The 25,677-nt window shown below is 29.7% G+C and overlaps 1 protein-coding gene across 1 annotated transcript in view; it reads left to right on the top strand.

Annotated features, from left to right (window-relative positions):
- LOC142228544 (tRNA dimethylallyltransferase) overlaps positions 1-25,677 on the top strand; it is a 591,910-nt gene that overhangs the window by 31,782 nt on the left and 534,451 nt on the right. The window contains exon 2 of the mRNA XM_075299000.1: positions 13,700-13,837. Coding sequence (XP_075155115.1) covers positions 13,700-13,837 — 138 coding nt within the window. The remainder of the gene's footprint in view (positions 1-13,699; positions 13,838-25,677) is intronic.

The following is a 25,677-nucleotide window of genomic DNA, read 5'->3' as shown; positions in this document are numbered from 1 at the left end:
CCTTATACTACCACCACGTACCAAATTTCAACCACATCGGATGAATTTTGCTTCTCCAAAAGGCACCAGAGGCCAAATATATAATCATGGACTGAAATGAACCAATTCCTGCATGGTTGTTGGATACCATATACTAATATCAAGAACCATATTTCAACCGAATCGGATGAATTTTGCTCTTCCAAGGGGCTCCGGAGGTCAAATCTGGGGATCGGTTTATATGGGGCCTATATATAATTATTGACCGATTTCGACCAATTTTTGCATGGGTGTTTGAGGCCATATATTAACACCACGTACCAAATTTCAATTTAATCAGATGAAATTTGGTCTTCCAAGAGGCTCCGGAAGTCAGATCACCAGAGGTTTATATGGGGGCTATAAAAAATTATGGACCGATGTGGACCAATTTTTGCATGGTCATTAGAGACCATATACTAACACCATGTACCAAATTTCAGCCGGATCGGATGAAATTTGCTTCTTTATATGGGGGCTATATATAATTATGGACCGATTTGGTCCAATTTTTGCATGGTTGTTAGAAACCATATACTAACACCATGTGCCAAATTTCAGCTGGATCGGATGAAATTTGCTTCTCTTAGAGCAATACCAAATATGGGGGCCGATATGGCCCATTTGCAATACCATCCGACCTACATCAATAACAACTACTTGTGCCAAGTTTCGAGTCGATAGCTTGTTTCGTTCGGAAGTTAGCGTGATTTCAACAGATGGACGGACGGACATGCTCAGATCGACTCAGAATTTCACCACGACCCAGAATATATCTACTTTATGGGGTCTTAGAGCAATATTTCGATGTGTTACAAGCGGAATGACATAGTTAATATACCCCCATCCTATGGTGGAGGGTATAAAAATATTTACGTGATATTAAAGATTACGCAACCTACATTTGAGGATGCGAAATTTACGTAATATTAAAAACAAATTTCTTTAAAATAATGATATTTTAATTAAAACAAAGCTTATACACTTTACTTCAAAAATTTTTTTTCATTAAATTTAGGACACATTTTGTAAATTCTCGTCCCTCCGTTAAAGTCGCATATCTTTGAACTATGGAAAATGTTCTTTAAAATAAAGAAACACATTTGTGATTTAAAGAAAGCGTCCTTAAATTAACTGAAATCTTGAATCTTTACATTTAAGATAAAAACACTTCAAATATAGGCTGAGACTTATTTTGAGGAATTAGCTTCGTTGGTTCAACGTTTTTTTGGAATTAAGCAAACATTTTTTACTTTGAAGTATCCGTTATAATTTTGATTTTTAAACTGGCGCTCGTTTATGCGTGAATAGTTTATTAATAAATACCGCGAAAAGAGAATAAAAATTCGATAAATGAAATCTGTATAATAATTTTAATTGTATTGATCCCAGAGTTAAAACCTGATAGGTCGCTAAAAACTGACTTTATTTTAAAGAAGCCGCATCTTTGGCTCGGAATCAATATTCTTAAGGGATGGTCAAAATCTATGGATCCTGGTAAACTTTTTTTTGAGTGTATAGAAAATTTTCTAAAAGTTTTAATTCTGTGTAAAGTTTTCTCAAAATCCTATTTGTATAGAAAAAGTTCTCAACATGTTATTCTATGTTTATCCCAATGATAAAGGACCTCCTTTTTGTGAGTACAGATTGAGATAAAGCTCCCAGATACATGTACCACTCAATGTTATGGGGTAATTTGGAAATTCAGTAGGGGTGGTTTAGGGTATGATATAATCGGCCCCGTCCGACATTCTACTTTACTAACTTGTTGTCATTTAAACTCAACATAAAATTGAAAATTTACGTAGTTTGTTAAATCTTCTCAAAACACTTCCATGGAAGTGAAAAGTCAAATCCCAGCGTTTTGTTTGAGGAGCAACTTCGATTTTTTTTTGCTGGGATGATTGTAAATTTGGCAAAGGTAAAGTCGTTCCAATTTATATAGGTAAAAATTATAGTTATGGTTAAATATTGCGCAGGGAACATTTTTCTGGACCTTAGCCCCCAGAGCTCTTTAGATAGCAATGTTCCATATAGAATTTTAAAACGAATCTATATGGAACTGATAGTGCTATGCAAAATATGAAAAAGAGAAGATTGGCAAGTCTTTAATCTAATTATGTCTAATGTTAAATCTTTCATCTATATGCTTTTGTGTCTTAATTAGGGGAAAAACAGACATGCGATGCATAAACAATTAATCAAATTATTGTGGAATGATTGTTAATATATTCAACTCCAAAGTTTTAAACAACAAAAAAATAGTATAAACGATTCTATGTTTTTTAAAATCCTATGATCTTCGCTACTACAGGTTATTTGCAAATTTACATTGATTTAAAATCGATAATGCAAATATGTTTCAAAAAAAATATGTAAATTATTTCTTTTTAAACCACATATTTGAATTTCAATGACTTCTCCAATCAACTGGAGTTTCTTCATCGAAGGAATGTCTGTCTGTCCATCCATTCGTCCGTCTTTTTGCCTATTAGAAAAAAAAGAAAGACATTTTTCACAGCCCATATCGCTAAATAATAGCTTTTGAAAAATGTGGAAGTTAATCGATGCTATTTCGATCAAAGTCAACGTTTAAATGAACGTAATGAGAAGCACCTTTTGTTTGTCATAAAATCAAAACATAATTTGTCTTGGGCCCTGCCTGCCTACCGTATGTGTATTTGGAAATATGTAAAAATAAAGAGTAGATACGGCCGTAAGTTCGGCCAGGTCGACCTTATGTCCCCTACACCATGGATTATGTAGAAATTTCTACTAAAGCCTGTCGTCCACAATCGAATTACATGGCAAGCTATCTTAAAACTTCTTAACACCGTCTTATAAACCAGTCCATACGGGGTATATATTAAACAAAAAAAAAAAGACAAGGCTGATAAAATACGTAACAGGTTGGCTGATAAGTCCCCGGTCTGACCCATAGATTGCGTCGCTAGTATTAAATTTTTATATAGTACCAAACTTTAAACGATTCGTGTCAAAATTTGACGTCTGTAAGTCAATTAGTTTGTGAGATAGAGCGTCTTTTGTGAAGCAACTTTTGTTATTGTGAAAAAAATGGAAAAAAAGGAATTTCGTGTTTTGATAAAATACTGTTTTCTGAAGGGAAAAAATACGGTGGAAGCAAAAACTTGGCTTTATACTGAGTTTCCAGACTCTGCCCCAGGGAAATCAACAATAATTGATTGGTATGCAAAATTCAAGTGTGGTGAAATGAGCACGGAGGACGATGAACCCAGTGGACGCCCGAAAGAGGTGGTTACCGACGAAAATATCAAAAAATCCACAAAATGATTTCGAATGACCGTAAAATGAAGTTGATCGAGATAGCAGAGGCCTTAATGATATCAAAGGAACGTGTTGGTCATATCATTCATCAATATTTGGATATGCGGAAGCTCTGTGCAAAATGGGTGCCGCGCGAGCTCACATTTGACCAAAAACAACAACGTGTTGATGATTCTGAGCGGTGTTTGCAGCTGTTAACTCGTAATACACCCGAATTTTTCCGTCGATATGGGACAATGGATGAAACATGGCTCCATCACTACACTACTACGACCGGTGAAGCGTCTCCGAAGCGTGGAAAGACTCAAAAGTCCGCTGGCAAAGTAATGGCCTCTGTTATTTGGGATGCGCATGGAATAATTTTTATCGATTATCTTGAGAAGGAAAAACCCATCAACAGTGACTATTATATGACGTTATTGGAGCGTTTGAAGGTCGAAATCGCGGCAAACGGCCCCATATGAAGAAGAAAAAAGTGTTTTTCCACCAAGACAACGCACCGTGCCACACGTCATTGAGAACGATGGCAAAAATTCATGAATTGGGCTTCGAATTGCTTCCCCACCCACCGTATTCTCCAGATCTGGCCCTCAGCGACTTTTTCTTGTTCTCAGACCTCAAAACGATGCTCGCAGGGAAAAAAATTTGGCTGCAATGAAGAGGTGATCGCCGAAACTGTTATATAACATAACTCAGTTTTCTATAGAAATAAAATTTTGACAAAATTTTCTATAGAAATAAAATTTTGACAAAATTTTCTATAGAAATAAAATTTTGACAAAATTTTCTATAGAAATAAAATTTTAACAAATTTTTCTATAGAAATAACATTTTGACAAAATTTTCTATAGAAATAAAATTTTGACAAAATTTTCTATAAAAATAAAATTTTGACAAAATTTTCTATAGAAATAAAATTTTGACAAAATTTGCTTTAGAAATAAAAGTTTGACAAAATTTTCTATAGAAATAAAATTTTGACAAAATTTTCTATAGAAATAAAATCTTGACAAAATTTTCTATGGAAATAAAATTTTGACAAAATTTTCTATGGAAATAAAATGTTGAGAAAATTTTCTATAGAAATAAAATTTTGACAAAATTTTCTATAAAAATAAAATTTTGACAAAATTTTCTATAAAAATAAAATTTTGACAAAATTTTCTATAGAAGTAAAATGTTGACGAAGTTTTTTATAGAAGTAAAATTTTGACAAAGTTTTTTATAGAAGTAAAATTTTGAAAAAATTTTCTATAGAAATAAAATTTTGACAAAATTTTCTATAGTAACACAATTTTGACAAAATTTTGTATAGATATAAAATTTTGACAAAATTTTCTATAGAAATAAAATTTTTAGAAAATTTTCTATAGAAATAAAATTTTGAAAAAATTTTCTATAGAAATAAAATTTTGGCAAAACTTTCTATACAAATAAAATTTTGACAAAATTTTCTATAGAAATAAAATTCTGACAAAATGTTGTATAGATATAAATATTTGACAAAATTTTCTATGGGAATAAAATTTTGACCAATTTTTCTATAGAAATAAAATGTTGACAAAATTTTCTATAGAAATAAAATTTTGACAAATTTTTCTATAGAAATAAAATTTTGACAAAACTTTCTATAGAAATACAATTTTGACAAAATTTTCTATAGAAATAAAATTTTCTATAGAAATAAAATTTTGAAAAAAGTTTTTATAAAAATAAAATTTTGACAAAATTTTCTATAGAAATAAAATTTTGACAAAATTTTCTATAGAAATAAAATTTTGACAAAATTTTCTATGGAAATAAAATGTTGAGAAAATTTTCTATAGAAATAAAATTTTGACAAAATTTTCTATAAAAATAAAATTTTGACAAAATTTTCTATAAAAATAAAATTTTGACAAAATTTTCTATAGAAGTAAAATGTTGACGAAGTTTTTTATAGAAGTAAAATTTTGACAAAGTTTTTTATAGAAGTAAAATTTTGACAAAATTTTCTATAGAAATAAAATTTTGACAAAATTTTCTATAGAAATAAAATTTTGACAAAATTTTCTATAGAAATAAAGTTTTGACAAAATTTTCTATGGAAATAAAATTTTGACAAAATTTTCTATAGAAATAAAATTTTGACAAAATTTTCTATAGAAAAAAAATGTTGGCAAAATTTTCTATAGAAATAAAATTTTCACAAAATTTGCTATCGAAATAAAATTCTGACAAAATGTTGTATAGATATAAATATTTGACAAAATTTTCTATGGGAATAAAATTTTGACAAATTTTTCTTAGAAATAAAATTTTGACAAAATTTTCTATAGAAATAAAATTTTGACAAAATTTTCTATAGAAATAAAATTTTGACAAAATTTTCTATAGAAATAAAATTTTGACAAAATTTTCTATAGAAATACAATTTTGACAAAATTTTCTATAGAAATAAAATTTTCTATAGAAATAAAATTTTGAAAAAAGTTTTTATAAAAATAAAATTTTGACAGAATTTTCTGTAGAAATAAAATTTTAACAAAATTTTCTAAAGAAATAAAAGTTTGACAAAACTTTCTAAAGAAATAAAATTTTGGTAGATTATTTTTGGCGATATGGACCAATTTTGTGTGATTGGCCATCGGCTATATGTAACTATAGACCGATATGGACCAATTTTTGCATGGCTGTTAGAGACCATATACTAACACCGCGTCCCAAATTTCAACCGGATCAGATGAATATTGCTCCTCCAAGAGGTTTCGGATTTCAAATATGGGGATTGGTTTATATGGAACAGTTTTTGCATGGTTGTTAGAGATCATATATGTTTCTAAAACCACGTACCAAATTTCAACCGGATCGGATGAAATATGCTTCTCTTAGATGCCACGCAAGCCAAATCTGGGTGTCGGTTTATATGGGGGCTATATATAATTATGGACTAATATGGAAAAATTTTTGTATGGTTATTAGAGACCATATACTAACACGATGTACCAAATTTCAGCCAGATCGGATGAAATATGCTTCTCTTAGTGGCAAGCCAAATCTGGGGGTCCGTTTATATGGGAGCTATACGTAACAACTACTTGTGCCAAGTTTCAAGTCGATAGCTTTTTTCGTTCGAAAGTTAGCGTGATTTGCTCCTCTAAGAGGATCCGTAGGTCAAATCTGGGGATCGGTTTGTATGGGGGCTATATATAATTATAGACCGATATGGACCAATTTTTGCATGGTTGTTAGAGACCATATACTTACACCATGTACCAAATTTCAGCCGGACCAGATGAAATATGCTACTTTTATAGGCTCCGCAAGCCAAATCTGGGGGTCCATTTATATAGGGGCTATACGTAAAAGTGGCCAAGTTTGAAGTCGATAGCTTGTTTCGTTCGAAAGTTAGCGTGATTTAAACAGACGGACGGACGGACATGTTTAGATCGACTCAGAATTTCACCACGACCTAGAATATATATACTTTATGGGGTCTTAGAGCAATATTTTGATGTGTTACAAATGGAATGACAAAGTTAATATACCTATGGTGGAAGGTATAAAAAGCAAAAAAAAATTTTTTCAACAAAAAATTTTAATATTTAATGAAAATTTAATATCCAAACACGGTGGCATTATCATGAGAGTTGTTAACGAACAACCTGTTTCCATCCATTCGTCTGGATAACCCTTCATTGATTGTTTGAGTCTGATCTGCTTTAGTTCATGCGATACTGGTTCAAACTCAATAGTTTAGGATCTACGCCATGGGCTCCCGAAGAATTTCAATGTCGTTGAACCTTTTACAAGTGGCTCAAGAAAACAAGTGTCAAAATTTAAGTGGAGAAAAAAAAGCATACAAGGGTTATCACAAAGCCCCTTTCACCCACCCCTCTATCTCCATCGTTGGGCGAGAGTTTTTGTATATTTGTGGTGTTGAAGACATCAATGATATGCTAATTAAATTATTAACATCATTTGGGAATTAACAATGGAGAGGGGGAAATCCATCTAAATCCATTGAGTATTTGAAAATGTTTTCTGTGAAAGTGCATTCAAACTGAGTGTTTGAAGGCGTTGAGACACTGTGAAAAACTGGGGCTCAATAAGCGTAGACAGTTATTTTCCGTAAATCCAATTAAAAGTTGCATAGGAAAATATCAAGAGAGAAATACAAGAACAGTGAGCATAGAGTTGATGACAAATCGTTGCGACTTTATAGGGCTAGATCTACCCAAAAAAGGTGGGGGGTGGGGGTCCATTGTTGGTTTTTGGACAATATTTGGCCAGATCAGGAGATATTTATAGAATTCGGAGGCTTAACTTAATTTTAACCGATTCTGTTGAAAGTATGCAATTGTGTACACTGAACAAAAAGCATGGTCGGGAGCCACCATGGTGCAATGGTTGGCATGCCCGCCTTGCATACACAAGGTCGTGGGTTCGATTCCTACTTCGACCGAACACCAACAAGTTATTCGGCGGTGGATTATCCCACCTCAGTAATGCTGGTGACATTTCTGAGAGTTTCAAAGCTTCTCTAAGTGGTTTCACTGCAATGTGGAACGCCGTTCGGACTCGGCAATAAAAAGGAGGTCCCTTGTCATTGAGTTTAACATGGAATCGGGCAGCACCCAGTGATAAGAGAGATGTTCACCAATTTGGTATCACAATGGACTGAATAGTCTAAGTGAACCTGATACATCGGGCTGCCAACTAACCTAACCTACGGTCAGTTTCAAAGATTTTGCCTGTACACTAATGATTTTGGGATAAATTCCGAGCCAAAGTATAAAAATGGTAGTTTGTCATTCCGTTTGTAACATGTCGAAATATCGATTTCCGACTATATAAAGTATATATATTCTTGATCAGGGAGAAATTCTGAGACGATATAAGCATGTCCGTCTGTCTGTCTGTTTGCTGTAATCACGCTGCAACTTTCTATAATGACGCTATCGTCCTGCAATTTGCTACATATTCGTTTTTTGTTTGCGGGCAAGTCAAGTTCGAAATGGGCTATATCGGTTCAGGTTTTGATATAGCCCCTCTATATTACCGACCCTCCGATTTGCCTGAAATTGAAAATCGACAAGTATTTTAGGACCACAAATAGGTGTTCTGAAAATGGGGTGTATCGGCCCATGTTTTGGTATAGCCCCATATAGATCGATCTTCTGATTTTACTTTTTGGGCTTATAGAACCCGTATTTTCAATTCGGTTTTCCTGAAATTTCAAATCTAGAAGTATTTTAGGGCACAAATAGGTGTGCCAAAAATGAAGCCTATCGGTTCATGTTTTGGTATAGCCCCCATATAGACCGATCTCCCGATTTTGTTTCTGGGAGCGTCTAGAAACTGTATTTTCAATCCGATTTGCTGAAATTCGAAATCTAGAAGTATTTTAGGACCACAAATAGGTGTGGCGAAAATAGTGAGTATCGGTCCATGTTTTGATATAGCCCCCATATAGACCTTTCTCCCGATTTTACTACTTGAGCTTCTAGAAACCGTATTTTTTCCAATTTGTCTGAAATTCGAAATCTGGAGGTATTTTAGGAACACAAATAGGTGTGTCAAAAATGGGGTACATCGGCTCACGTTTTGATATAGCCCCCATATAGACAGATCTCCCGATTTTACTTCTTTAGTTTCTAGAAACCCTAGTTTTTATCCAATTTTCCTGAAATTTAAAATCTAAAGGTTTTTAAGACCATAAACATGTGTTCCGAATATATTGTATATCGGTAGATATTTTGATATAGCCTCCTTATAAACCCGCCCTCCGATTTGGGGTATAGATTCTGTAGGTTTTTTAGAACCTTAATTAGGTGTGCTGAATTTGGTGTGTATCGGTGCATGTTTTTGGCATAGCACCCATATGGGCTGATCTTCCGATTTCAGTCCTTGGGCGTATATAAAAACCTTGGTTTTTGGTAAGGCTGATTTCACTTCTTGAGGGTACTGAAGGCGCACTAATTCCTTGAAACTGAATGTAAAATTTCCAGTTTTTTTTACTTCTCGTAATCATGTGAATAATGGGGGTTAAGATCTAAAGATTTTAGATTTCAATCAAGGCGTTATTTGTTTTTTGTTTTATGCTTTTCTTGCACGAGATGTTTATGATTCCTCTAAAACTGCGAATACAAATGGTTGTTACAAATCCAGAATCTGATCTAGTCTGCATAAATAGAATCTTAAAATTTATCTTCGGTAAGCCTACTGTACGGCCGAAAAAGGCTGTTTTTCGTATGTTTGGGTGTAAAAATTGGAACTCAAATCTTTTAACAAAATATTTTTAAGTGCAAGCATATAATGTTCATAAACTAGCATAACATGTTTGGGACAAGAAATGCTTGGATGCGAACATATATTAATTTAGAAATATCCTATAAACATATATGTGTTTGGAAAGAGAGACCTACAGAGGATGCTGCAAGTAAAAGAATGGAAGTAACCAAATGGCGCCTTAAAAATATATATACACAAAGAAAATTTCATTAATTTTTTTTTACTACCAGTGTATTCCCTAATGTGAAACATAATATGTTTGAACAATACAGACAATATTTTATTAGACTAATCCTGAAAATATATATGCTTGAAGCAAAATGTGTTTGGGGCATATGTTACAGAAGCGATTTTTTTGAGGGTGTGGTTGAATTGATCTGCTTAGGAGAATATCTGTCATCAAACTCCTCTGAAATTCTATAGATTACCAAGTAACCCGCTATATTTCAAATAAAAAACGTCTTTAAAATAAAGTAATGAAAAACATCTTTTGAGCGCTTTTTTGCTTTGTAGTCAAGATACAAAAAGTCAACAAATTTATAGACGATTTCATTAATTTTGAAAAATGTTTCACAATTATTACAGACAAGTTGACCATAGTCAAACCAAATTTTCTTTCATGTAAAGTTATATAGTTTTAAGTCAAATCACTTAACTATAAGGACAAACCGACTTTATTGAAAAGTTGATCGACTTTTCGACAACGAACAAAAACTTTTGCTTAGTAGGTCTTCTATGCTAATCGAAATTGCCATTCGTATTTTAAAGACATGCCATTCGTATTTTAAGGACATTCAATCATTGGCCTCATAAAAATATTTTTTTTTGCAGTGTTAAATATAGACTACAATATGGGTAAATCATCACTTGTGGTATATGCAAAAAAATAATTCATTCCCATCAAACGAAATTTTAAACAAACAAATATCGTTTCCAATTAGGTTTTCGCCGTAAGGAAGTTTATTTGGAGGAAAAGTATACACTTTTTGTGATAAACGTTTATTCTTTTACAGGATGTAAAAACAATTTCATAAAGCCTAATTCAACAAAAAAAAAAAAATAAATAAAAAAACAAATTCTTACTAATTGCATGTTCCATCACATCTTTCTCACTTCCACTTTTTTTTACTTCTTAGCACCTTTTCCTGTAATACAAACAATGTTGAAGAAATTTTTATATATATATTTTTTTATGTATTTTTTTTTTAATTTCACCTTTTGCTTGAACGGAAAATCCAACCGCGGACCATACAGTTTGTAAGCCTACACACTATCCGCTGGGCTACGTAGCTGTTATTGTCATCAACAGACAATTACGCTGTAGCCATCAACGCACAGGCAACGCAAACAGCCAAACAGTTTATATTTTTATAGCATAGTTTTCGGCGCCCACGAGCCTGTTAAAGAAGCTTTATTTAACAGAAACATAAATTCATTTGGCCACCGTGGAGCAATGGTTAGCATGCCCGCCTTGCATAACAATGGTCGTGGGTTCAATCCCTGCTTCGAACGAACACCAAAATTTTTTTTTTTGGTTTTACATATATTCCAAATATGCTCAGAAGATTCCCAAAAAAAAAATTGTCTGACATTACATAACAGGTTGGCTGATAAGTCCCCAGTCTGACACATACATGGCGTCGCTAATATTAAATGCATATTATTTTTATATAGTACCAACCTTCAAATGATTCGTGTCAAAATTTGACGTCTGTAAGTCAATTAGCTTGTGAAATAGAGCGTCTTTTGTGAAGCAACTTTTGTTATCGTTAAAAAAAATAGAAAAAGAGGAATTTCGCGTCTTGATAAAATACTGTTTTCTGAAGGGAAAAAATACGGTGGAAGCAAAAACTTGGCTTGATAATGAGTTTCCGGACTCTGCCCCAGGGAAATCAACAATAATTGATTGGTATGCAAATTTCAAGCGTTGTGAAATGAGCACGGAGGACGGTAAACGCAGTGGACGCCCGAAGGAGGTGGTTTGCCGACGAAAACATCAAAAAAATCCACAAAATGACTTTGAATGACCTAAAATGAAGTTGATCGCGATAGCAGAGACGTTAAAGATATCAAAGGAACGTGTTGGTCATATCATTCATCAATATTTGGATATGCGGAAGCTCTGTGTAAAATGGGTGCCGCGCGAGCTCACATTTGACCAAAAACAACAACGTGTTGATGATTCTGAGAGGTGTTTGCAGCTTTTAACTCGTAATACACCCGAATTTTTCCGTCGATATGGGACAATGGATGAAACATGGCTCCATCACTACACTCCTGAGTGCAATCGACAGTCGGCTAAGTGGACAGCGACCGGTGAACCGTCTCCGAAGCGTGGAAGGACTCAAAAGTCCGCTGGCAAAGTAATGGCCTCGAAATCGCGGCAAAATGGCCCCATATGAAGAAGAAAAAAGTGTTGTTCCACCAAGACAACTCACCGTGCCACAAGTTATTGAGAACGATGGCAAAAACTCATGAATTGGGCTTCGAATTGCTTCCCCACCCACCGTATTCTCCAGATCTGGCCCCCAGCGACTTTTTCTTGTTCTCAGACCTCAAAAGGATGCTCGCAGGGAAAAATTTGGCTGCAATGAAGAGGTGATCGCCGAAACTGAGGCCTATTTTGAGGCAAAACCGAAGGAGAACTACCAAAATGGTATCAAAAAAATTGGAAGGTCGTTATAATCGTTGTATCGCTCTTGAAGGGAACTATGTTGAATAATAAAAACGAATTTTGACAAAAAAATGTGTTTTTCTTTGTTAGACCGGGCACTTATCAGCCAACCTTACACTATTTAATTTTTATTATGAAACCTCAAAATGTGTCTTATTTAAGACTTAACGTCAGAAAAGAACAGCGCTTGATATAAACGAAATGGACTGCGTTTTTGGATCAATTGTTTTTTTTTTTTTTTGTTTTAGTAGAAATTCGAAAAACTCTAACACAAGAAAAACGTTTTTGGCACACGTTTCCCAAACGTTTTTTTCTTTGTGTGTATTGTGGTCATATTTTCTCAAATCCGAAGAACATGGGCTTGGGGCTTTATCTAAATCTTAGCCGATTTAGATCTAATTCGGCAAGCTTAAAAATATGATAATCCTACTCTGTATGTAAAACATCAAGTCAATCAGACTAAAATCTCTTTGAATATCGGTGGTAAAATGTGGGTATTCTAGCCATCTACCAAACATATACATGAGGCCTAAATTTAAATCTAAGTCGATTTTGACGAAATATTGATTTTTTATTCTGTACAAAATTTCGGCCACTGTGGTCATATCAATGCCAACAAGGCGAGTGATATACATTGGATATAAATTTGAAGCCATTTTGACTAAATTTGGCATACATAGTTCGAATATAAATTCTACCATCTCCTCAAAATTTGACGTAAATCGGAGTAAACCCTTGGCCTCCGTGGTTACCAAGGATATTTATGGGAGCTATATCTAAATCTGAAGCGATTTTAACCAAATTACACTAAATGCTTAAACTAAAAGAAACAATTATATTTCAAAATCGTGAACGGACGGTAACAACATGAAACATAAAAAGTTCACGAAAAATAAAAACGGAATGTTCATGGTTTCGTAACCGATTTCATGAATGGCTTTCGTTTTACTTTGGCCATAAAAATTCTTTAAATATTCGTTAGACGCTCTTATAGCAAATTCGACGGTGGTACAATGTGCTAAAGCGACTGTTAACACGTAGGGAGCAGACAATCCCGCTTCGAGTCATGGTAGCAATTTTTTTTCTTTGTTATTTTTTTTTATAAATTCGTAACCACTACATTTTCAGATCATGAACGCTGGTTGTTGTTTTTCATTTTATCGTTGTCAGATAGGCACGGTCTGTTCTCCGTTTGAAACCCGGTGCGTGTTCATTCACTTTCATGCACGAATCGTTTTGAAACCTCCACGCCACCATTATCTTATAAAGTTAAATTTTCTTTAAGTGTCCCTCATTTTTCTGCATGTAGTGCCTAAAATAGACCATTTAGTCTAGGTTACACATTACAATGGACAGCATTCCAAGTTAATAATTAACACTGTCTGGTCATGATGCACTAAAATTTATTTCATTTCCTTTTATTTCCAGGTTTATGCTAATTTGGACATTGCAACGGCTAAGGCAACCAAAGAAGAGCAATCAAGGGTGAAACATCATTTGCTAGATGTGGCCACACCATCGGAACCCTTCACCGTAATGCATTTTCGCAATAAAGCTCTGCCAATTGTATCCTTTTTCAAAAAAATTAATTTAAAAAAGAAATGTCAAAGGTTATAAGGAAACGCAGTAAGTTGTTACTTTTTTATAGCAAAAGATCGTATAACTTGAAGAAAGACTCGAGCGAAATTATACTAATTTTAAACATTCCTGTACTAATTTTGAAATGGTTAGGATCTTCTTACATATATTTATAAAGGGTGATTTGTTAAGAGCTTGATAACTTTTTTAAAAAAAAAACGCATAAAATTTGCAAAATCTCATCGGTTCTTTATTTGAAACGTTAGATTGGTCCATGACATTTACTTTTTGAAGATAATTTCATTTAAATGTTGACCGCGGCTGCGTCTTAGGTGGTCCATTCGGAAAGTCCAATTTTGGGCAACTTTTTCGAGCATTTCGGCCGGAATAGCCCGAATTTCTTCGGAAATGTTGTCTTCCAAAGCTGGAATAGTTGCTGGCTTATTTCTGTAGACTTTAGACTTGACGTAGCCCCACAAAAAATAGTCTAAAGGCGTCAAATCGCATGATCTTGGTGGCCAACTTACCGGTCCATTTCTTGAGATGAATTGTTCTCCGAAGTTTTCCCTCGAAATGGCCATAGAATCGCGAGCTGTGTGGCATGTAGCGCCATCTTGTTGAAACCACATGTCAACCAAGTTCAGTTCTTCCATTTTTGGCAACAAAAAGTTTGTTAGCATCGAACGATAGCGATCGCCATTCACCGTAACGTTGCGTCCAACAGCATCTTTGAAAAAATACGGTCCAATGATTCCACCAGCGTACAAACCACACCAAACAGTGCATTTTTCGGGATGCATGGGCAGTTCTTGAACGGCTTCTGGTTGCTCTTCACTCCAAATGCGGCAATTTTGCTTATTTACGTAGCCATTCAACCAGAAATGAGCCTCATTGCTGAACAAAATTTGTCGATAAAAAAGCGGATTTTCTGCCAACTTTTCTAGGGCCCATTCACTGAAAATTCGACGTTGTGGCTCGTTAGTAAGTCTATTCATGATGAAATGTCAAAGCATACTGAGCATCTTTCTCTTTGACACCATGTCTGAAATCCCACGTGATCTGTCAAATACTAATGCATGAAAATCCTAACCTCAAAAGAATCACCCTTTATATTGCTGGTCACGTTGGAATTCTTAGTTGACGAAATTTTCTATAGAAATAAAATTTTGACAAAATTTGCTATAGAAATAAAATTTTCTATAAAAATAAAATTTTGACAAAATTTCCTATAGAACTAAAATTTTGACAAAATTTTCTATAGAAATAAAATTTTGACAAAATTTTCTATAGAAACGAAATTGTGACAACATTTCCTATAAAAATAAAATTTTGACAAAATTTTCTATAGAAAGAAAATTTTGACAAAATTTTCTACAGAAATAAAATTTTGACAAAATTTTCTATAGAAATAAAATTTTGTTGTTGTTTTTTTATTTCAGCTTAAAACCATACATTGACTAAACTACAAGAGTAGCTTAACCAACAGAGGAAAAGAATGTTTGTCAAATTTATTTGGGCAAAGCCCTATAGACTGCAAGATGGTTGGATGGACGCACGTTTCGGAATTACCACATTCCTCATCAGCATCCTCTACTTGCAGCAAAACTATCAACCAATTATCAGAATAAATTCAGGCAGTTTATTAAACCCAACAAAAACCACACTTGAACCCTCCGAAAAAAGGTTTTACATTGATAGCCGGCTTATGCCGAAATAAATTCGAAACAAACATATTCCTTTTCCTTTTTGACAAAATTTTCTACAGAAATAAAATTTTGACAAAATTTTCTATAGAAATAAAATTTTGACAAAATTTTCTACAGAAATAAAATTTTGACAAAATTTTCTATAGAAATACATTTTTGACAAAATTTTCACAAAATTTTCTATAGAAATAAAATTTTGACAAATTTTTATACTGAAATAGAATTTTGACAAAATTTTCTATAGATATAAAATTTTGACAAAATTTTCTATAGAAATAAAATTTTGACAAAATTTTCTATAGAAATACATTTTTGACAAAATTTTATACTGAAATAGAATTTTGCTATTTAATTTTGACAAAATTTTTTCTTGTCAAAATTTTGTCAACATTTTTTTTTTTTATTTTCTATAGAAATAAAAATTTGTCAACAGAAAATTTTGTCAATAGAAAATTTTGTCCATAGAAATAAAATTTTGACAAAATTTTGTATAGATATAAATATTTGACAAAATTTTCTATGGAAATAAAATTTTGACAAAATTTTCTATAGACATAAATTTTATACTGAAATAGAATTTTAACAAAATTTTCTATAGAAATAAAATTTTGCCAACAGAAAATTTTGTCAATATAAAATTTTGTCTATAGGAATAAAAAATTTGACAAAATTTTCTATAGAAATAAAATTCTGACAAAATTTTCTATACAAATAAAATTTTGACAAAATTTCCTATAGAAATAAAATTTTGACAAAATTTTCTATACAAATAAAATTTTGACAAAATTTTCTATAGAAATAACATTTTGACAAAATTTTCTATAGAAATAAAGTTTTGACAAAATTTTCTATTGAAATAAAATTTTGAGAAAATTTTCTATAGAAATAAGATTTTGACAAAATTTGCTATAGAAATAAAATTTTGACAAAACTTTGTATATATATAAATATTTGACAAAATATCCTTTAGAAATACAATTTTAAGAAAATATTCTACAGAAATAATATTTTGACAAAATTTGCTAACGAAATAAAATTTTGACAATATTTTGTATAGATATAAATAGTTGATAAAATTTTCTATAGAAATAAAATTTTGACAACATTTTCTATAGGAATAATTTTTTGACAAAAGTTTATACTGAAATAGAATTTTGACAAAATTTCCTATAGAAATAAAATTTAGACACAATTTTTTATATAAATAAAATTTTGACAAAATTTTCTATAGAAATAAAATTTTGACAAAATTTTCTATAGAAATACCGTTTTGACAAAATTTTCTATAGAAATAAAATTTTCACAAAATTTCCTATAGAAATGAAATTTTGAAAAAAATTTCTACAGAAATAAAATTTTGACAACATTTTCTATAGAAATAAAATTTTGACAAATTTTTCTATAGAAACGAAAGTTTTGACAAAATTTTCTATAGAAATAAATTTTTGACAAAATTGTATACTGAAATATAATTTTGACAAAATTTCCTATAAAAATAAAATTTTGACAAAATTGTCTATATAAATAAAATTTTGACAAAATTTTCTATAGAAATCAAATTTTGACAACATTTTCTATAGAAATAAAATTTAGACAAAATTTTCTATAGAAATAAATTTTTGACAAAATTTTATCCTGAAATAGAAATTTTCTATTGAAAATTTTGTCTATAGAAATAAAAAAATTGACAAAATTTTCTATAGAAATAAAATTTTGACAAAATGTTCCATAGAAATAAAAGTTTGACAAAATTTTCTATAGAAATAAAATTTTGACAAAATTTTCTATAGAAATAAAATTTTGACAAAATTTTCTATAGAAATAAAATTTTGACAAAATTTTCCATAGAAATAAAATTTTGACAAAATTTTATACTGAAATAGAATTTTGACAAAATTTTCTATAGAAATAAAATTTTGACAAAATTTCCTGTAGAAATAAAATTTTGACAAAATTTTCTATATAAATAAAATTTTGACAAAATTTTCTATAGAAATAAAATGTTGACAAAATTGGCTATAGAAATAAAATTTTGACTAAATGTTCTATAGAAATAAAATTTTGACAAAATTTTATACTGAAGGGAGCCACCGTGGTGCAATGGTTAGCATGCTCGCCTTGCATACACAAGGTCGTGGGTTCGATTCCTGTTTCGACCGAACACCAAAAAGTTTTTCAGCGGTGGATTATCCCTCCTCAGTAATGCTGGTGACATTTCTGAGGGTTTCAAAACTTCTCTAAGTGGTTTCACTGCAATGTGGAACGTCGTTCGGACTCGGCTATAAAAAGGAGGTCCCTTGTCATTGAGCTTAACATGGAATCGGGCAGCACTCAGTGATAAGAGAGAAGTTCACCAATGTGGTATCACAATGGACTGAATAGTCTAAGTGAGCCTGATACATCGGGCTGCCACCTAACCTAACCTAACCTAATCTAACCTATACTGAAGTAGAATTTTGACAAAATTTTCTATAGAAATAAATTTTTACAAAATTTTATACTGAAATAGAATTTTGACAAAATTTTCTATAGATATACAATTTTGACAAAATTTCCTATAGAAATAAAATTTTGACAAAATTTTCTATATAAATAAAATTTTGACAAAATTTTCTATAGAAATAAAATTTTGGCAAAATTTTCTATAGAAATAAAATTTTGACAAAATTTTCTATAGAAATAAAATTTTGACAAAATTTTCTATAGAAATAAAATTTTGACAAAATTTTCTATAGAAATAAAATTTTGACAAAATTTTCTATAGAAATAAAAATTTAGAAAAAATTTTCTATAGAAATAAAATTTTGACAAAATTTTCTATAGAAATAAAATTTTGACAACATTTTCTATATAAAAAAATTTGACAAAATTTTTTAAGAAAAAAAATGTTGAAAAAAAAATTCTATAGAAATAAAATTTTGCAAAATAATTTGGTACATTTTCGATAAAATTTTCTTCAAACTTTGGTAGATTATATTTGGCTCGAGTGGCAACCGTGTTCCTAATTCGATTTAGCCCTTGGTGTCCGTCCATCTGTCCATGTATTTGTTGTTCGCAGGATTCCGGTCGCAATTAATAAATGATTTTGATGAAATTTGCTATATGGCGATTGTTTGGCACAAAGACGAACGCCATTGAATTTGGAATAAATCGTATCAAATTTAGATATAGCTCACATATATATATATGTATCGCCCGATTTCAACAACTAAGGTCACATTGTGCTTTTTTACTAATCACCATCACAATCGTATTCACCGCCCTTTAAGTGTGCAAAATTTCATCGAAATCTGTTGAGATTTAGTTATAGCTCCCATATATATGTATACCCCGATTTTCCTAAATTTGGCCATAATAGCCTTATTTTTTAACCGATCCTACTCAAATTTGGCAAAATCTAATTTTCGATAGTGCTAACTATACCTGCAAAATATCATCAACATCGGTTCAGATTTAGATACAGCTCCCATATATACAAGCTAACTACATCTACTCCCATATATATGCATCGCCCGATTTTCAAAAATTTGCCCCTAATAAACCTATTTTTGACCATAATTCCCTCATTTATTAATCGATCAAATTTAGCACAAGGTAATTTTCTGCAATGAAAACCAAAACTGCAAAATATTCTCCAAATCGTTTCAGCTTTAGATATAAAGCTCCCATAAACATGTACCCCATAATTTTCTTAAATAAGGAAATTCGGGTTATCTCCCAAACATATTTCAATGATATTACACAAATGCTTATGTTTAGGGCCCTGCCCGACTTTTTACTTTTCTCACTTCCTTACATCTAAATTTTGTCCCCTGTTGGACACATCTCGCTTTTTACGTTTTTATGTCGCGAAAAAAGATGGAGATATTTTTTTTTCATTTCATACAAATGATCTTTAATCCCATACAAATACTTTGTATTCTCTGAGGAGGTGTAATGTAAGTCGCTATGAAAGCACTTGCACAAAAAGCCACTAAAAAATTGTTATATAAAAATTTTTGTTTTTTGATATGGAATATCTAAGAATATTTGGAATATTTATTAGACTGACAACTGACAACATTTGTCATGTCACTTGTAATGTAGAATTAAGATTTTTAATTTCGTTTTTCTCTGCCATTAGTTCTAAGACACCCAAACATTTGTTTTACTGCCTGGTCAGAGTCTGGGCGACATTATTGCATTCAATCAAAAGTCCGGAGAAATTCTTTATTTAGGTCACATAAATGTTTGTGTTTCTGAAATGGAAACACACCAACATTCCATGTAGTTTATCTAGCTTTCTTATAGAACATATTGTAGGTGTTGAAGTAATTATTTTGCAGAATTAATGGATGTCACATAGATTAGAAGAGAAGATTTAAAATTGTGTGTATTAAGAAGTGTTGGCCTAATTGTTTTCTTTACGATTACGCACGAGGGACATTGATTAATGTATGAAAAAGACATGGATTTAAAATACAAAATGAATAAATTAAAAATTAAATAGAATAACTAAATTAAACTAAAATAAAATCAAGTAAACTAATTAAATAGACTTAAAAATAATCAAATATAACAAGTAAGGAAAGTCGAACGGGCCGACTAAATTGAACCCTTCACCAATTTTTAGACAGAGCTTCCCAACCACGATTACCACAGTTGTTAGAATTCTACCAAAAATGATAGATTTTTTAGAGTTTGGTAGATTAGTAGAAATAAAATTTTGTATAGAAATAAAATTTTGTACAGAAATAACATCTTGACAAGATTTTCCATAGAAATAAAATTTTGACAAAATTTTCTATAGAAATAAAATTTCGACAAAATTTTCTATAGAAATAAAATTTTGACAAAATTTTCTATAGAACTAACATTTTAACAAAATTTTCTATAGAACTAACATTTTAACAAAATTTTCTACAGAAATTAAATGTTGAAACAAATTTTCTATAAAAATTAAATTTTGACAAAATTTTCTATAGAAATTAAATTTCGACAAAATTCTCTATAGAAATAAAATAGAAAATAGAAATAAATATAGAAAATTTTTTCAACATTTAATTTCTGTAGAATATTTTGTCAAATTTTTGTTTCTATAGAAAATTTTGTCAAAATTTTATTTCTATAGAAAATCTTGTCAAAATTTTATTTCTATAGAGAATTTTGTCGAAATTTAATTTCTATAGAAAATTTTGTCAAAATTTATATTTTATAGAAAATTTGTTTCAACATTTAATTTCTGTAGAAAATTTTGTTAAAATGTTAGTTCTATAGAAAATTTTGTTAAATCTTCTATAAAAATAAAATTTCGACAAAATTTTCTATAGAAATAAAATTTTAACAAAATTTTCTATAGAAATAAAAATTTGACAAGATATTCTACAGAAGTTAAATGTTGACAAAATATTCTACAGAAATTAAATGTTGTCAAAATTTTCTATAAAAATTAAATTTTGTCAAAATTTTCTAAGAAATTAAATTTCGACAAAATTTTCTATAGAAATAAAATTTTGACAAAATTTTCTATTATTAAATCAAATGTTGACAAAATTTTCTATAGAAATTAAATTTTGACAAAATTGTCTATTTACTTCCATAGAAAATTTTGTCAAAATTTTCCTTCAATAGAACATTTTGTCAAAATTTTATTTCTATAGCAAATGTTGGCTTTCTTACGACGGGCTCTTCGTAGCATATTCTTATGTTATGTTGTATTATAGTTATAATATACAATTTTTTACTTCCTACACAAAATTTTTAATTACTGTATGTCAAAATTTTATTTCTATAAAAATTTTGTCAAAATTTTATTGCTATAGAAAATTTTGTCAAAATTTTATTTCTAAAAAAAATTTTGTCACAATTTTACTTCTATAGAAAATTTTGTCAAATTTTTTTTTTCAATAGAAAATTTTGTCAAAATTTTCCTTCAATTTTTTTTTTCAAAATTCTATTTCTATGGAAAATTTTGTCAAAATTTTATTTCTATAGAAAATTTTGTCATAATTTTATTTCAATAGAAAATGTCAAAATTTCCTCTTCTCATCTGTTGGTTAAGCTACACTTGTAGTTTAGTCAATGCATGGTTTTAAGCTGAAATCAAAAACAGCAACAATGATTAAAGAGAAAAAATTTTATTTCTATAGAAAATTTTTTTCAAAATTTTTTTCATAATTTTTATTTATATAGAAAATATGGTCAAAATTGTATTTCTATAGAAAATTTTTTTAAATTTTATTTCTATAGAAAATGTGGTCAACATTTTTATTTATATAGAAAATATGGTCAAGATTTTATTTCTATAGAAAATGTCGTCAAAATTTGTATTTATATAGGTTAGGTTAGGTTATGTGGCAGCCCGATGTATCAGGCTCACTTAGACTATTCAGTCCATTGTGATACCACAGTGGTGAACTTCTCTCTTATCACTGAGTGCTGCCCGATTCCATGTTAAACTCAATGACAAGGGACCTCCTTTTTATAGCCGAGTTCGAACGGCGTTCCACATTCTAGTGAAACCACTTAGAGAAGCTTTGAAACCCTCAGAAATGTCACCAGCATTACTGAGGTGGGATAATCCACCGCTGAAAAATTTTTTGGTGTTCGGTCGTAGCAGGAATCGAAACCTCGACCTTGTGTATGCAAGGCGGGCATGCTAACCATTGCACCACGGTTGTATTTATATAGAAAATGTGGTCCCAATTTTTATGTATATATTAAATTTTTTCAAAATTTTATTTCTGTAAAAAGCTTTGTCAAAATTTTATTTCTTTAGAAAATTTTGTCAACATTTTATTTCTATATAAGAATTAAAAAAAAATTATTTCTATAGAAAATTTTGTAAAAATTTTCTTTCAATAGAACATTTTGTCGAAATTTTCTTTCTATAGAACATTTTGTAAAAATTTTCTGTCTATAGAACATTTTGTTATAATTTTCTTTCTAGAAAATTTTGTGAAAATTTTATTTCTATAGAGAATTTTGTTAAAATTTTATTTCTATAGAAAGTTTTGTTAAAATTGTATTTCTATAGAGAATTTTGTCAACATTTTATTTCTGTGGAAAATATTGTCAAAATTTTATTTCTATGGAAAATTTTAGTTCAATAGAAAATTTTGTCAAAATTATATTTCCATAGACTATTTTGTCAAAATTTTCTTTTTATAGAAAATTTTGTCAAAATTATATTTCTATAGACAATTTTGCCTAAATTTTATTTCTATAAAAGTTTTGTCAAAATTTTATTTCTATAAAGAAAAATTTGTCAAAATTTTATTTATATAAAAAAATTTGTCAAAATTTTATTTCTATATAAGATTTCTGTCAAAATTTTAGTTTTATAGAAAATTTTGTCAAAATTTTATTTTTATAGAAAATTTTGTCAAAATTGTATTTCTATAGACAATTTTGCCTAAATTTGTTTTCTATAAAAATTTTGTTAAAATTTTATTTCTATATAAAATCGTCAAAATTTTATTTCTATAGAAAATTTTGTTAAAATTTTATCTCTATAGAGAATTTTGTTAAAATGTTATTTCTATTGAGAATTTTGTTAAAATTTTATTTCTATAGAGAATTTTATTTCTATGGAAAATGTTGTCAAAATTCTATTTCTATGGAAAATTTTATTTCTATGAAGAATTTTGTCAAATTTTTTTATAGAAAATTTTGTTAAAATTTTATTTCAATAGAAAATTTTGTCACAATTTTATTTCAATAGAACAATTTTGTCAACATTTTATTTCTATACAAAATTTTGTCAAAATTTCATTTCTATAGAAAATGTGATTTACATTTTATTTCTATACACATTTTCGGTCAACATTTTTATTTATATTGAAAATTTTGTTAAAATTTTATTTCTGTAGAAAGTTTTGTCAAAATTTTATTTCTATAGAAAATATTGTCAAAATATTATTTTTATAGAAAATTTTGTCAAAATTATATTTCTATAGGCAATTTTGCCTAAATTTTATATCTATAAAAATTTTGCCAACATTTTATTTCTATAAAAAAAATTTTGTCAAAATTTTATTCCTGTAAAAAAAATTGTCAAAATTTTATTTCTATATAAGTTAGTTTTATATATTAGTATTTATATTAGTTTTATAGAAAATTTTGTCAAAATTTTGTTTTTATAGAAAATTTTGACAAAATTATATTTCTATAGACAATTTTGCCTGCATTTTTTTTCTATAAAATTTTGTTAAAATTTTATTTCTATAGAATTTTGTTAAAATTTTATTTCTATAGAGAATTTTATTTCTATGGAAAATTTTGTCAAAATTCTATTTCTATCGAAAATTTTATTTCTATAAAGAATTGTGTTAAAATTTTTTTTTAGAAAATTTTGTTAAAATTTTATTTCAATAGAAAAATTTTGTCAAAATTTTATTTCTATACAAAATTTTGTGAAAATTTTATTTCTATAGAAAATTTTGTCAAAATCTTATTTCTATAGAAAATTTTGACAAAATTTTATATCTATAGAGTTGAGTTGTATGCAGTGGCTACTATCAGCCTTGACTACCAGAAACCATGATCATGGGTACCAGTAAGTAAAATGACAAGAATCAGTTAACACGCTATTTCACGAAGCCATAATATCGTTAACAAGAATTTCATAATAACTTTGAAAATTTTATTTCTATACAGAATTTTGTCAACATTTTATTTCTGTGGAAAATATTGTCAAAATTTTATTTCTATGGAAAATTTTATTTCAATAGAAAATTTTGTCAAAATTTTATTTCTGTAGAAAATTACGTCAAAATTTTATTACTGTAGAAATTGTTGTCAAAATTCTATTGCAAGAGAAAATTTTGTCAAAATTTTATTCCTATAAAAAATTTTGTCAAAATTATATTTCCATAGACAATTTTGTCAAAATTTTCTTTTTATAGAAAATTTTGTAAAAATTATATTTCTATAGACAATTTTGTCAACATTTTATTTCTATAAAAATTTTGTCAAAATTTCATTTCTATAGAAAATGTGGTTTAAATTTTATTTTTTACACATTTTCGGTCAACATTTTTATTTATTTAAAATTTTATTTCTATAGAAAGTTTTATTTCTATGAAAAATTTTGTCAAAATTCTATTTCTATTGAAAATTTTATTTCAATAGGAAAATTTTGTCACAATTTTATTTCATTAGAAAAATTTTGTCAAAATTTTATTTCTATAGAAAATTTTGTCAAAATTTTATTTCTATAGAAAATTTTATTTCTATAAAGTTGAGTTGTATACAGTGGATACCATCAGCTTGACTACCAGAAACCATGATCATGGGTACCAGTAAGTAAAATGACAAGAATCAGTTAACACGCCATTTCACGAAGCCATAATATCGTTAACAAGAATTTCATAATAACTTTGACCTTTTTGTGCGTTTGGTAGTGTCTGGTACGTGAAATGCAATTCTAGAAGAATTTTATGTATGTTGCTGTTTAGCGGAATTATTGAACATTTAGCATACATTGTATATGAATGAGCTGAAAGGTAATTCTCGTTCATTCTACTCCCACTACAGAGCTAAAGGTGGAGGCCACATCCACACTGAAATGCTACACTCCCAAAAACAAAATTAAATCTTTTAATCCAAGCGAATCTAAAAAATCATTTCTTTAAGGATTTTGTTATTGATTTCGAGCCAAAAAATGGACTTGTTTAAAATAACGACATTTTAAATTCGAATACTGATCTCATTTGTTGATTTTTTGTTCCAAATTTGTTATATACATTGAAACTTATCAAAAGTGCAAAACCACGGTCACCAAACATGTGTCCACATTTGAGAGGTTTCCAGTTATGACAGTTTAATTTTAATGTATTAATGTGGCAAAAGTCTCACGACAATTGTCCACATTTGTGAAGTCTACTTGTTGGAGAGTGTCCACGTTTGAGAGGTTCCACTGTATTAATAAAGGGTGATTCTTTTGAGGTTAGGATTTTCATGCATTAGTATTTGACAGATCACGTGGGATTTCAGACATGGTGTCAAAGAGAAAGATGCTCAGTATGCTTTGACATTTCATCATGAATAGCCGAACGATCTGCCACAACGTCGAATTTTCAGTGAATGGGCCCTAGAAAAGTTGGCAGAAAATCCGCTTTTTTATCGACAAATTTTGTTCAG

This window comes from Haematobia irritans, chromosome 3 (assembly GCF_050003625.1).
Source record: "Haematobia irritans isolate KBUSLIRL chromosome 3, ASM5000362v1, whole genome shotgun sequence".
Classification (NCBI taxonomy): Eukaryota; Metazoa; Arthropoda; class Insecta; order Diptera; family Muscidae; genus Haematobia; species Haematobia irritans.
The sequence above is the reverse complement of the archived record's forward strand: the minus strand, read 5'-3'. Positions and strand labels throughout refer to the sequence as shown.